The sequence below is a fragment of the Elephantulus edwardii genome, unplaced genomic scaffold, assembly GCF_000299155.1.
Source record: "Elephantulus edwardii isolate Elephantulus edwardi_28Jun2011 unplaced genomic scaffold, EleEdw1.0 scaffold00121, whole genome shotgun sequence".
In the NCBI taxonomy this organism is placed as follows: domain Eukaryota; kingdom Metazoa; phylum Chordata; class Mammalia; order Macroscelidea; family Macroscelididae; genus Elephantulus; species Elephantulus edwardii.
In genome coordinates, this window is record NW_006399871.1 from 535,762 (window position 1) to 548,611 (window position 12,850).

General features: G+C 56.4%; 3 protein-coding genes across 3 annotated transcripts; all 3 read left to right on the forward strand.

Moving 5' to 3' along the window:
- Positions 1 to 817: 817 nt before the first annotated feature.
- On the forward strand, positions 818 to 4,248 carry NAT6 (N-acetyltransferase 6 (GCN5-related)). The gene is made up of 3 exons (XM_006893008.1): positions 818 to 883; positions 3,293 to 3,411; positions 3,447 to 4,248. Exons 1-3 carry the CDS (start codon positions 818 to 820, stop codon positions 4,246 to 4,248), a joined length of 987 nt encoding a protein of 328 aa, XP_006893070.1.
- An 856-nt stretch (positions 4,249 to 5,104) lies between these two features.
- HYAL3 (hyaluronoglucosaminidase 3) lies at positions 5,105 to 6,997 on the forward strand. Its single transcript, XM_006893009.1, has 3 exons — positions 5,105 to 5,998; positions 6,498 to 6,587; positions 6,704 to 6,997. Exons 1-3 carry the CDS (start codon positions 5,105 to 5,107, stop codon positions 6,995 to 6,997), a joined length of 1,278 nt encoding a protein of 425 aa, XP_006893071.1.
- A 656-nt stretch (positions 6,998 to 7,653) lies between these two features.
- On the forward strand, positions 7,654 to 12,202 carry IFRD2 (interferon-related developmental regulator 2). The gene is made up of 12 exons (XM_006892874.1): positions 7,654 to 7,954; positions 9,729 to 9,848; positions 9,935 to 10,019; positions 10,110 to 10,234; positions 10,321 to 10,478; positions 10,640 to 10,690; positions 10,782 to 10,960; positions 11,047 to 11,152; positions 11,463 to 11,600; positions 11,682 to 11,810; positions 11,886 to 11,981; positions 12,122 to 12,202. The coding sequence occupies exons 1-12, from the start codon at positions 7,684 to 7,686 to the stop codon at positions 12,200 to 12,202; spliced, it is 1,539 nt and encodes a 512-aa protein (XP_006892936.1). The 5' UTR covers positions 7,654 to 7,683.
- The last annotated feature ends 648 nt before the right edge of the window (positions 12,203 to 12,850 follow it).

A 12,850-nucleotide genomic window follows, 5' to 3' on the forward strand; every position in this document is an offset into this window, starting at 1 on the left:
CTGATGAGCTTATCAAATCCTTAAACTTTTAGGAAACTGAGGCACATACAGGGAGAAAAGTACTTTGCCCCAATCGCAGAAATCAAGAGAAGCTCAAATTCAAACCTAGGCTCCAGAGGTGAAGCCCCCGAACCTCTACTGAGTGTCGATGATTACTGCTGTTAAGTGCCTGGAGTCTATGAAGACTCCTAGAGACTCTATGAACGGGATCTATCGTGTGCCATCCTCATCAACACCAGTCCCGTACAGTCCCTCAAGTAAAGCAGACAACTTCTTACAACTTCTAGAGTTGTTTATGAGCACCTAAAGTTTGCAGAACTCCGGGTGATCTAGTAGGTCGAGAGTTCTGCTGCTAACCCAAAGGTGGGACCCTCTCAGGCGGTTCCAATCCACCATCGACTCTGCGTAAGAAAGACAGGCAATCTTCTCCCGTGTCATTTACAGCCTCTCCAACACCCACTGGAGTGGTCAGCCATAAGTCAGTTCCAACTCCACGGCGAACACTTTGAGTTTTAATGAATTTAAAATACGCAAGAGCGGGCGCTAGACGGCAGAGGACAGTCACTATTCTTTTGGGGAGACGCTGTTTCCAGGGCAGGATTCACATTTCAGGAGGAAACCTCACCTCACCGTTTCCATGCCAGCAGGAGGAGGAAGACTTGGGGTGGAAGGTGGGTGTGGGAGCGAGAGGGCCGCGGTGCGCCCCGGGGATTCGCCCTAAAAAACCCTAGAGGGGCAGGATTTGTCTGCACCCAAAACGAGGCGGGGAGGGGCTGAGCCGGGAAGGGGATGAGACAGGAACAGGACGGACCCAGGGATGGCCTCCGTGGAGCTGAAGAGAGGCGGGACCGCAGCTCACGGAACCGGAGACGACACTTGTAAGGTAAAGGACAGGAAAGAGGTGGAGCGTCCGCTCGCCACTAACGCTGACTCAGCAGGGGCGGGGCAAAGGCGGAGCCAGGGCTTACACTGAGTCTGCGCGGAGCCAGAGTGATGGGGCGTACAACGGAGGGCGGGGTCTGCGCTCCTCGGGGCCACTCGCCACTGAGGCTGACTCAGCAGGGGCGGGGCAAAGGCGGAGCCAGGGCTTACACTGAGTCTGCGCGGAGCCAGCGTGGTGACGCGCACAACGGAGGGCGGGGTCTGCGCTCCTCGGGGCCACTCACCACTGAGGCTGACTCAGCAGGGGCGGGGCAAAGGCGGAGCCAAGGCTTACACTGAGTCTGCGCGGAGCCAGCGTGGTGACGCGCGGAACCGGGCACGGGGATAGGGGCGTGTTTGCCTCACCTGACTGAGACTCTAAAGACCTGGCGGCGACCTGCAGATCACGACAGCCGCGGTGTGCCTACTGGACCCCTGAGGGCTAAGGACGGACAGCCAGAGCGAGACCCTGAGCTGTGCAGAGCGAGGTCCTGAGCATCCCGGAGTCCGGCGTCACTATGTTAGTACCGCCCCCTCCCCGGACTCGGGCTAGCTGTCCGAGCCGTCTGTGCGATTCACAGGTGGTGATGTCACCCCGCAAGTCTCCCGCACCCCCCGTTGGTGGTTACCTTCCAGAATCCGCTGGGCCACACCCACCTACCCCACACTGTCAAACTCCCCAAGCACTCCTCCACTCCCCAGAAACTCCACTTCCCGGGACCCACTCGCAGGGAAGGGAAGACATAAGCCCTGGAGAGACTATACAGTTCCCTTCTAAGGGGCCCAGGAGCCAGTCCTGCCCTAGCCCACAGGAGGAGGGATTATTGGCACTGAAGGGGTTAAGCCCACTGGGGAAGTCTGGGTCCCTGGCCTGGGGGCGGATCCTTGGGGCTTCCTCTCTGGACTTAGGGGTACCAGCGGTTCTACAGAGGAGGCTGTGCAGGTGAGGGTCCTCAGGCCTCTGAGTGAGATGTGTGAGGGGAGGGAGATACCTGTTACTGACTAGCCTTGAATTGGCCTCAACTTCGGGGGTTGTTCCTGGGGACTGGGAGAGGGGAGCCAAGACCCATCCTTCTGGAGCAGGTAAGTGGGGGGAGGCAGTTTTCCTACACTCCCACAAGTCCTGCAGCAGAGCTTGTCTTGCCAGCAGCTGTAGAAAGAACAAGGTGGGCAAGCAGTGGGGTGTGAGCGTGGAAGGTCTGGGTCTACCAGTTCAGCGGCAGTTAGGCACCCCTGTGAATGTAGGAAGGAAGCTGTAGTTCTTATCTATGTTAGCTATGAAACTCGGGCCATTGGGGAACCTGGCCTGCAGGGCCTCACAGCCTGGAGACCACAGACTAGGCCTTGTGTTTGTTCTGGAGTCAGTGTAGCACTTAAAAGGTAGGTCAGCGTTATAAATAAGGCACAGTTGAGGAAGGGATCTCAGATTCTGTATGTTAGGCAAGGAAGACGAAGGGATCTCAGATTCTGTATGTTAGGCAAGGAAGACAGTCTTAGGAGCGAACAAGTGAGCCTGCAGGTAGGTGAGTGGAGCCCTAGGTTTGGCTCAGCATTGGGCATAGTCCAAGTGGTTAAAAAAGCCTGGGAACTGAAGAAAGCTGGAGTGCAAGGAGATAGAAGAGACAAGATCATTGGGAAAGGGGCAGCCATGTTCCCCCCTAAGGAAACACTGAGTGAGTTTAAGCAAGGAGGTCATAGCATTGAGTCTGTATAGTCCATCCATCTGATAGCTGGCCAGCTTTAGGACCAATGAAGGAGGCTGAATTCACTGTCCTCACACAGTGAAGTCATGTTATTGTGTACCATTGAGTCAGAACTGACTGACCATTCAGCATGTTTTCAGAGATAGACAATCAGACAGGAGGAGACTGCCCATATTCCTCCTGTGGAGCAGCTAGTGGACTTGAACTGTGTACCTTTGCATTGGTAGTGCAGTTCCTTACCACTAGCCAGAGTAGTCTAGGGCTAGGACTCCTAGATTCCCTTCTTTTAGCAGCTCACTGTTGCCCTCATCCTCCATCCTGGATAAGGAAGGACACCTTGAACTGTCCTCTTTCCTGCGTCAGCTTTCCAACATAAAGGGAGTGGGTCTCTTCTAGGTCACCTATACAATCAGGTGAGTGAGGACAAGGGATAACTCCCCACTCCCTACTTTAAGAATGCACTCTCCCTCCTTACACGCTTAATACTTCACTATCCCAACCCTTGCCTGCCTTCCAGGCCTGGCTCAGCATAGGCTGTTGTCCACAGGAGACTCCTTGTGGTCTGAAGAGATGCCACTGCCTGGAAACCATGGCCTTAACTCCCAGCCTGGTCCTGAGCCGCCTGCTGCCTGGCTTGGCTAAGCTTGGCTCTTACGTTTTGGCAAGAGTTAACTCTGAATCCCAGCCTATCCAAGCTGACCCTAACCCCAGATCCTGCATACTGGATGGAACTGATCCTGGGTGCCAGACCAGCTGAACTGACTTTGGACTCCACACACCAACCAGAGCCCTCTGCTAGCTGAATTGACATTTAAGTCCTAGAAGTCATCCAGAGATGACCCTCAGTCCTGGTGCAGCTGATAGGATTCCAGATCCGGTACATCAGCTAGAGGAAACCCCAGGCCCCAGCCTGGCCAGGTTGACCCTGGAACCTGTGCATTGCCGGCCTGAGCTCCTGGACGCCTGTGCTGACCTCATCAATGAGCAGTGGCCCCGAAGCCGAGCGTCCCGCCTACACTCCTTGGGCCAGTCCTCTGATGCCTTCCCTCTCTGCCTGATGCTGCTTAGTCCTGGCCTCACGCCCAAGGCAGCCCCCATCGTGGTGGGGCATGCTCGCCTGTCACGGGTGCTGGATCGTCCTGAGAGCCTCCTCGTGGAGACAGTGGTAGTGGCCCGGGCCCTGAGGGGCCGTGGCTTTGGCCGCCAACTTATGGAAGGCCTGGAGACTTTTGCCAAGGCCCGGGGCTTTTCCCGACTACACCTCACTACCCATGATCAGATGCACTTCTATGCCCACTTGGGCTACCAGCTGAGTGAGCCCGTGCAGGGCCTTGTCTTTACCAGCCGACAGCTGCCTGCCACCCTGCTCAATGCCTTCCCCAGGACCTCCTATCCCCCAAACCCCTGCAAAACCCCCAACCTGACAGCCCAAGCTGCCTCCTCAAGAGTCCCCAGGGGACCTCCATTGCCACCACCACCACCCCTGCCTGAGCCCCAGACCATCCTCCCTCCACCTCCACCCCCACCCCCACTCCCACCAGGCTCCTCTTCACCAACCCTACTGGAGACACAATATCGAGATGTGAAGGGCTGTCCCATCTTCTGGATGGAGAAGGACATCTGAGCGCAACCAGGGCAAGGCAGCATCTTTCTGGATCAGTGGATAGCCCAAGACAGTATCAGCCCCTAGTCCCTGAGACAGGTGTAGCCTGCCAGGTGGGGTCCTCAGGGCTCCAGCTCAGCCACCTGTGTGGCTGAATAAAGACTTGTTGGGTGTGTATGTGATTGTTCATTTGGTGGTTTTTACCCTCGTCTCACAACCTTGTCTCAGGACCCTGGTTCTCCCAAACCCGCCCTGGCCCTGCGGGGCTGGTGCTGGAACATCTCTTTGCCCCTCCCACCCTGCCAGGCTCAGATCACAAGAACCAAGTGGCTGTTCCTTTCCCCATTCACTCACTGAGCATTTGCTGCATGGACTGGGCACAGAGAACAGACAAGATGGATAGGATGTCAACCCCAAAGAACGGACAGAGAGCAGGCAGGATGCATGCTGGGATGGGGGAGGTACAGAGGTGGGAGCTCAGAACCCATCAGAGGCCCTCTGTACTTGTGGATCGACCCAGGAGACCTCCCCGGGGGGGCTGCTGTCATAGCCGATATCTGAGTACTAAGAGCCAGCAAGGAGGTGAGGGCTGAGTGTTCTTGGGGAAAGAAATGAGCAGAAGAGAGAAGGGGACTTCTGAGGGTGCAGAGGTAGAGGTACTGTGGTAGGGGTGGAGAACACAGGAGGCCTAGACCAGCTTGGGATCTTGTCCTGAGAGGGACTCGTCTCTTGGGGACCAGGATGTCCTCAACAACTCAAATACTCTTGAGTTTGGGCTGGGGCACTGCCCCTGCTATATGAAATATGTAACTATGAGCATGGTCTCTTAAGCTCACCTCCCTTCTTCCCTGCAGGTTTCCATCCCTGGGGTATGATCATGAAGCTAGACCTGGCCCTGGTGCTGGTGCTAGGGCTGGCCCTGTCCTTGGGGTGTGGCCAGCCTCCGCCGCAGGCCCCCAAGCGCCCCTTCTTGGTATTGTGGAACGTGCCCTCAGCACATTGTAAGGATCGCTTTGGTGTGCACCTGCCACTTGAGGCCCTGGACATCACAGCCAACTATGGCCAGCACTTCAAAGGCCAAAACATCACCATCTTCTACAAGAACCGGCTTGGCCTTTATCCCTACTTTGGGCCCAGGGGTACCATTCATCATGGGGGCATCCCCCAGCTTGTGCCCCTTGGCCACCACTTGGCACGGGCTGCCTGTCAAATCCGATACAGTCTGGGACCTAACTTTGCTGGTCTGGCTGTACTGGACTGGGAGGAGTGGTATCCACTCTGGGCTGGGAACTACGGCCGACGGCGGGCTTATCAGGCAGCCTCATGGGCTTGGGCACGGCGCGCATTCCCTCACCTGGATCCCCAGGAGCAGCTCCAAGAGGCCCGTACTGGCTTTGAGCAGGCAGCCCGTGTGCTGATAGAGGACACACTGTTGCTGGGCAGGGCACTGCAGCCCCGTGGACTGTGGGGCTTCTATCGCTTCCCAGCCTGCAGCAATAGCTGGCACAGCACGGCCTCCAACTACACCGGTCGCTGCCACACAGCCACCCTTGCCCAAAACAACCAGTTGCATTGGCTCTGGGCTGCCTCTAGTGCCCTCTTCCCCAGCATCTACCTGCCCCCCAGGCTACCACCTGCCTACTACCAGGTCTTTGTCAAACACCGCCTGGAAGAGGCCTTCCGCGTGGCTCGTATTGGGCACTTGTATCCTATGCCGGTCCTAGCCTATTCCCGCCTCACACACCGGAGCTCAGGGAGGTTCCTATCCCAGGTGAGTGAAAACTGAGGCCTAGGAGTTTGAAAGGAGCCCTGACAGGGTAGCATGTAACATATTAGGCTATTAAAGTCAGGAATTCAAAACCACAAGCCACTCTCCAGAGAGACAGGGCAAACAAACACCTCCTGTAAAGATTTACAACTTAGAAATCTAATAGAGTCATGAGTAGAAATCAACTCAGGGGCAGTAGGTAAGAGGAGGGGTCTGAATGGGCCCTGAATTAGAACAGCTGAGGAGACCTTGCCCAGGATGATTCAAAGATGAGGCTCTTTTCTCGGGCACATGATGAAGGAGGTCTAGCTCTGTCCTGGAGCATCTTGCTTCTTCAGATTGTTGGTCTAAATGGAGACATTCTCTGAGTCAGGGACGTGAGAGGCCACTTAAAAACTCAGTGCCAAGTGGTCTTACCCTAGAGGTGGGGGATCAGATAATAGTAATGAACCAAAATTTCTTAAAAGTGGAGGAACCTGGCTGAGCAACTTTCCATCTCCAGGATGACCTTGTGAAGACCATGGGTGTTAGTGCAGCCCTAGGGGCAGCTGGCGTGGTGCTCTGGGGAGACCTGAGTTTGTCCAGCTCTGAAGTGAGTATTGCTCCCTCCGGCTTCCCACACAGCCCATACTGGGGTTCCAGGACTGGGGAGAGGCTAGTGTTGGCACCATGAGCAGAGCATTGCCAAATCCCTTCCTCTCCCCTCAGGAAAAATGCTTGCATCTCCACAATTACCTAGTGGATACTTTGGGCCCCTATGTGATCAATGTGACCAGGGCTGCCATGGCCTGCAGTCATCAGCAGTGCCATGACCATGGGCGCTGTGCACGGCGAGACCCGGGACAGCTGGAGGCCTTCTTGCACCTGCAGCCGGATGGTATTCCTGGAACTTGGGAGTCCTTCAGGTGCCACTGTTACCCAGGCTGGACTGGACCTACCTGCACAGAGCCCAGGCCTGAGCCTAAGGGAGACAGCAGGAAGCCAGGAGTCAATTGCTCCTAACCTGCCATTCCCCTTGTCCTTGTGGTCACTTGTCTTGCTCCCTGGTGGGAAGATGATGGCTCATATCTGACAGTTTATTCTTTCCATGCACAAACCCCACTCCACCCCCCCCCCCATCCCTGGGGATTGGAAAGGACCAGAGAAAATGTTTCTCCCATTTAAAAAATGTGACCCTAGCCAGCATGAGCCAAGGTTCCAACTGATTAGGGCTGAGGTCATCAGAGGTCCATCCAGGGGCAAATGAACCCCAAGAAAATCTTGGTTAAGCTCTAGATTTGCTAATCTGTTTTCTATACTCTGCTTTCATCATAAACCCACTTTGCTTTTCACTGAAGTTTAGTTGTCTTCATTTTTCTACCCTCCCCCACGTCCTCTCATGGTTACCTGATTAAAGTGGTCCTGTTAGCCCTGTCTAGGCTGCACTAAAGCCAATGTCTAGTGAAGCTGGTACTTCAGGGGGGGCCGCAGGTAAGGGAGACAGAGTCCCTCCTGGAGGACAACTTCAGAGTCAACGACCAGGTACGTGTGCAGCCGGCTGATGCAGAGCATTGTGGGTGCATAATCCAGCTAGAGAGTCGTCAATTTACTAGTCCCCCGAACAGACTACGGTTCCCACAATACTTTGCGCCCCGGCGGCCGGCGGGCATCCACGCGCGCAGCCTCCTGGAAATGGTAGTTTCGGCCGCATGGATGACGAGCTGAGCCTGGTGGCCAGGAACTCGCCTTCCCGGCAACCCGTTTGGCAGGGCGGGGCGCCTAGCGAAGATGGTGGAGCGCGCGGCGTGTGCCTCCAGTCGCTTGCCCAAGTCTCAGCGCCGCGCACTGGCCGGTGTCTTGCTGGTCCGGAGTCCCCACCCGCCAGGTCCCTGACCCCGCGCCCCCCGTGTCCGGTCCTCAGTATGCCTCGCGCCCGCAAGGGAAACACGCCTCGCAAGGGCGGTCAGCGCCGTGGAGGGGGTGAGTAGGGGGCGCGAGGTTTGGGCAGAGACCCTGTGTGTGACCCCGTCGTGACTCTGAGGGTCCTGCGGTAGGTATCCCCGCCGCTTCCAGCCCACTGCCTCCTTTTGGAATGCCCTGGCTGCCTGCACGTGCCACAGGGATCTGCGGCCACGTGTGCGCCCAACTTCAGAGCGTGCTGGTGCCTGTCCGGAGCCGCTCGCCTGGCGGGTTGCAGTTCGACAGGCACTTCCTGGCTCATTTTTCCATTGCCCCTCCACTCCGGGTGCCCGCTAGAAAGGGAGGGAGCTGACCTCCATGCCAAGCCCTAGGCTTTCCCGGACTGGGCGAGGAAGTTGGCCGGAGGCCCAGGAAACCCGACCAAGAACCAAAGGAGAAGGGGAGAATCGAGGGAGAGGGAGGGTCAGTGGGAAGCCGGAGGAGTCCAGCCTAGGTGGGCCCGGAGCCCACACCCTGAAACCCTGGGCAGCCTTATCAGCATCAACCAGGAGTATGACTTTGTGTAGTAAACACATATGTTTACAGTGCAGGAACGGGACCCCTGTAGTACACAGCTTAGGGACGGCCGTTGCCCTAATGGGACTTGAGAAAGGGGACGTCTGAGTGGGTAGTGTCATAAGCCCGAATTGGTACTGGGACATGCACACCAAGTGGCCTCTGCCTCAGAGGGACTTTAGAGACTTCCCCAGGGAGGAGCTTCTGAGTCCAAGAAGGTGGAAAAGAGCACCGGATTGAGGGAGTTAAGCAAATGTCAGGCCGTTTTAGCCAGCAGAGTGATGATTGAGGAGGTGAGCAGAGACCAGTGTCGAGCTGGACTTTGTCCATCAGGTGGCATGAGTAGTATTTCCCAAGTACAGGCAAGGACTGTCAGCCTCAGCCTGGCCAGAGTCCCTACACACGAGTGCTCTGATGGAGCACATGAGCCCTGCTGATCACTCACACCCTGTGTTCACTCATCTCTAGAAGTTCACACAGTTGAGGGTTACATCACTTTCTGCCTTTCCTCCTAGGGTTGGGAAGACCTTGTGTATCACGTCAGTCAGTGTTGAAAGCCAAAGTGGACCAAAGAGAGTGTAGAGGATAGTGTACTTGAACACTAGGTCCCTGTCATCTACTAGCAGCTGGGCTGCTGCTTCTAAGCCCAGTAGATAGTGAGATTGTTGGCCCATAGAAGAAACATAGCAAGTAACTTGTGTCTCTGCTCACACCACCAAAAAGAGATGCTTTTGCACCTCTTTTGTAGTTGGAGAAACTGAATCAGACTACCCGGCTTAATAATACACCTGTTAAGATGTGGGGCCAGGATTGGAAACCTGCGTCTGTTTGACTGTAGAATCTAAGCCTCTCACCGTCACCCTGTCCACTTTGTGATCATAATCCAGGCTGGTGACTGATCTCCCTTAGGATCTACCTGCTGATACAGTCCCACTTCATGCTAGGTCAAAGGCCTTGGTGGCAGTTGCACAACTTCTTATGCCTTTTCCTGTCTCTCTGCCTCTTCCTTAAAAAAATGCTCTGATCTCAGGAGGACACTGTTCACTAAACCTGACAGGGTGTTTGTAGGCTGGGCTTGATACCAACAGATAGACCTTCATTCCTGGCTCCTGCTTCCTGGTTCCTTATGTTAGCCCTAGCTCCATTGCAGCCTGCCTCCACCTCTTATCTCCAAGAGGTGCCGTTTTCTGTCCTCTTGGGTCATGGGCCTCTGATAAGGTGCCTCTAGTCTTCCCTTATCAATAGATGCAGGCCAAGCACCCCATTTCCCCTTCCTCAGGTGCCCGGAGCAGTGCCCAGGCCGACTCAGGTTCCAGTGAGGATGAGGCAGCCAGTGAGGCCCGCAGTACTGCTAGTGACTGCCCCAGCCTCCTCAGCATCACCGCAGAGGACGGCCTTGGTGAGAGTTGGTGGAAGCAGCAAGGGCTCCGCGGGCAAGGGGTTGGCGGGCAAGGGCAGCACAGGATTGACCAGCTGGCTTTGCAGGGGGGGAAGCTGTGGATGAGCAGGCCCAGCAGGAAGACCTTGAGGATAAGCTGAAGGAATATGTGGACTGCCTCACAGACAGGAGGTAACCCCGCAAACTCCTACATCCATATCCCTGCTTAGCCTGTGACAGTCGTGGCCCAGGGAGAGCTGGCCTTCCTTTTCTGCCCCCTAGTGCCAAGACCCGGCAAGGTGCCCTAGAGAGCTTGCGCCTAGCCTTGGCATCCCGTTTGTTGCCCGACTTCTTGTTGGAGCGCCGCCTCACTCTGGCCGATGCCCTGGAAAAGTGCCTCAAGAAAGGTTGGGAGCGCATATGGGAGACCTGAACTGGTTGGGTGCTGACCCCTGACCATGGCTGCACAGGCTAACGGGAAAGCATTCTCTAGGGAAGGGTGAGGAGCAAGCCCTGGCTGCCGCCGTGCTGGGTCTGCTCTGCGTGCAGCTGGGCCCCGGACCCAAAGGTGAGGAGCTGTTCCAAAGCCTGCAGCCCCTGCTGGTGTCAGTGCTCAGCGACAGCACAGCTAGCCCTGCCGCCCGGCTCCACGTGAGTGTTCCGTGCCAGGCAGCACCCCCTCTACGCCCCATCCTTAAGCAGAGTGATGGGTTCCACTTACTTCAGGCTCTCCTACTCTGAGGGGCTCTGAGGCTCCTGACTAGGGACCCAGGTTTACCCCCTGTGTCCTGACTTAGCTCTCCTCCCAACAGTGCGCCTCTGCTCTCGGCTTGGGCTGTTATGTGGCTGCTGCTGATGTCCAGGTGAGTAACCTGGGAGGGGGCGGGTGGGGCGGATGGCACGTGCACCACTGTGCTGCCTCTGAGCCACTCCCCTATCTTCCTGTGTCCCTAGGACCTGGTCTCTTGTCTTTCTTGTTTGGAGGGTGTTTTTAGCCGGGCCTGTGCCAGTCATGGCTCGACAACCCCTGTGGCCCCCGCTAGCCTGCATGGGCTGCTTTGTGCCACCCTGCAGGCATGGGCATTGCTGCTCACCATCTGCCCCAGTGCACACATCAGCCACATCCTTGACAGGTAGGGGCACCAGAAGGGCGATGGGAAGGGTGAGGAGACACCCCACACACCACCTGCACATGAAGCTTAGCCGCCCCCTTTCCCAGGCAGCTTCCTCGACTACCCCAGCTCTTGTCCAGTGACAGTGTGAACCTGCGGATTGCTGCTGGCGAGACCATCGCTTTGCTCTTTGAGCTCGCCCGTGACCTTGAGGTGCAGGAGATGAGTGCGGACTAGTGCCTGCTGATGCCACCTGCCCCTCCCAGGCTGGATGCAGGAGACACCACAGAGAACAGGGTGGCCTTAGCTTAGTGTGGAAGGGAGGGAGTCCTAACCCAGTTGCCTGTACTAGATGCTATGGTGGGGACCCTAGGCAGGGGTGTCTGTCCGGGCAAATGCCAAGGAGCAACTTAGTGGGAGAGGGAAAAAAGAGCGTTCTTAGTGAAGGGGGTGTGGGGGCCTGTGTTGAGAGCAGAGCTCAAGCTCCTACTCAGTGTTCTCTATCACCCTCTGCCCTCTGCAGGAAGACTTTGTTTACGAGGACATGGAGACCCTCTGCAGCGCTCTGCGCACCTTAGCCACCGACAGCAACAAGTACCGTGCCAAGGCTGACCGCCGGCGCCAGCGCTCGACCTTCCGAGCTGTGCTGCACTTTGTTGAGGTGAGAGAGAATACGTGCACCTGAGTGGGAGGGCACCCCCAGAATCCCAGTCACAGCAGCCATGCTCCATCTACCCTATAGGGCGGTGAGTGTGAGGAAGAGACGGTCCGCTTTGGCCTTGAGGTGCTCTACGTGGACAGCTGGGCCCGGCGCCGGGTCTACGCAGCCTTCAAGGATGTGCTCGGTTCTGGCATGCACCATCACCTCCAGGTAGGGGAGAGGTAGCAGGGGGCCCAGAAGGGCTGCTTCTGACTAGCCAGATCTCACTGCTCTTTTCCTTTCTAGAACAATGAGCTGCTCCGTGACATCTTTGGTCTAGGCCCCGTGCTGGTGCTGGATGCCACTGCCCTAAAGGCCTGCAAGATTTCCCGCTTTGAGAAGGTTGGCATCCTTGGACACCTTTATCTTTCCTCCATTTCCCCTTCCCAGGAGACTGGGGTCAGCAGGGACCAGAGGAGGAATCCTGGAGCCCCGGGCTCCCCCTTCCCAACTTACCAGATGGTCACCCTCTGTCCCCACAGCATCTGTACAACGCTGCTGCCTTCAAAGCCCGGACTAAGGCTCGCAGCCGGGTGCGGGACAAACGGGCAGACGTCCTGTGAGGCAGGACCCGCTGAAGAGGACCCACTCTCTTGCTCATGTTTTTAACAGAAGACAGTGTGACATCTGGTCCCTGCCAGTAATTGTCGCTTTATTTTTTTAATGACAAAACCAAAAATAGACATGGGGATAGGAGGGCTGGTGTCCAAGCTGCTTAGGACCCTGGCCCTTTGCCCTGTGCTCAGCCCCATTTCCTCTTCCTGCCCTGTCTCAGCCTGGCCAGATGTGTCTGTCCTGGGGCTGTGGGTTGGGCAGCGTCGCGCTTGGGGACTGCTCCTTTATCTCCCTTCTTAGGCCTTAACCCACTTATTAGGAGGGGATATAAAACATCTAGTCAGTGAGCACAGCAGGTGGGGGCAGTGAGGCTCCCTGGGATGAATTTCTGTGCTAACTTTTTAAGATTATTTGGGATCATTAAACAGAATGCTCAGTCTTCTGTGGCCTGATTTCTGGGTGTTTCTGCTTGCCCCCCCCCAGGATGCTTCTCCTTACCTCACCTTTGCCTTTCTCCATGTGGCTTCCCCCCTCCTCTGGGCCCTGCCTGTCTTGGGAACTGAAGCTGGACCCCCCACTAGGAGGCCTGGCAGAGTCCGGTGACAAGAGTGGTGTAGATAGGCAGCTATTTCTGGACTTCTTGAACCTGCTGTATG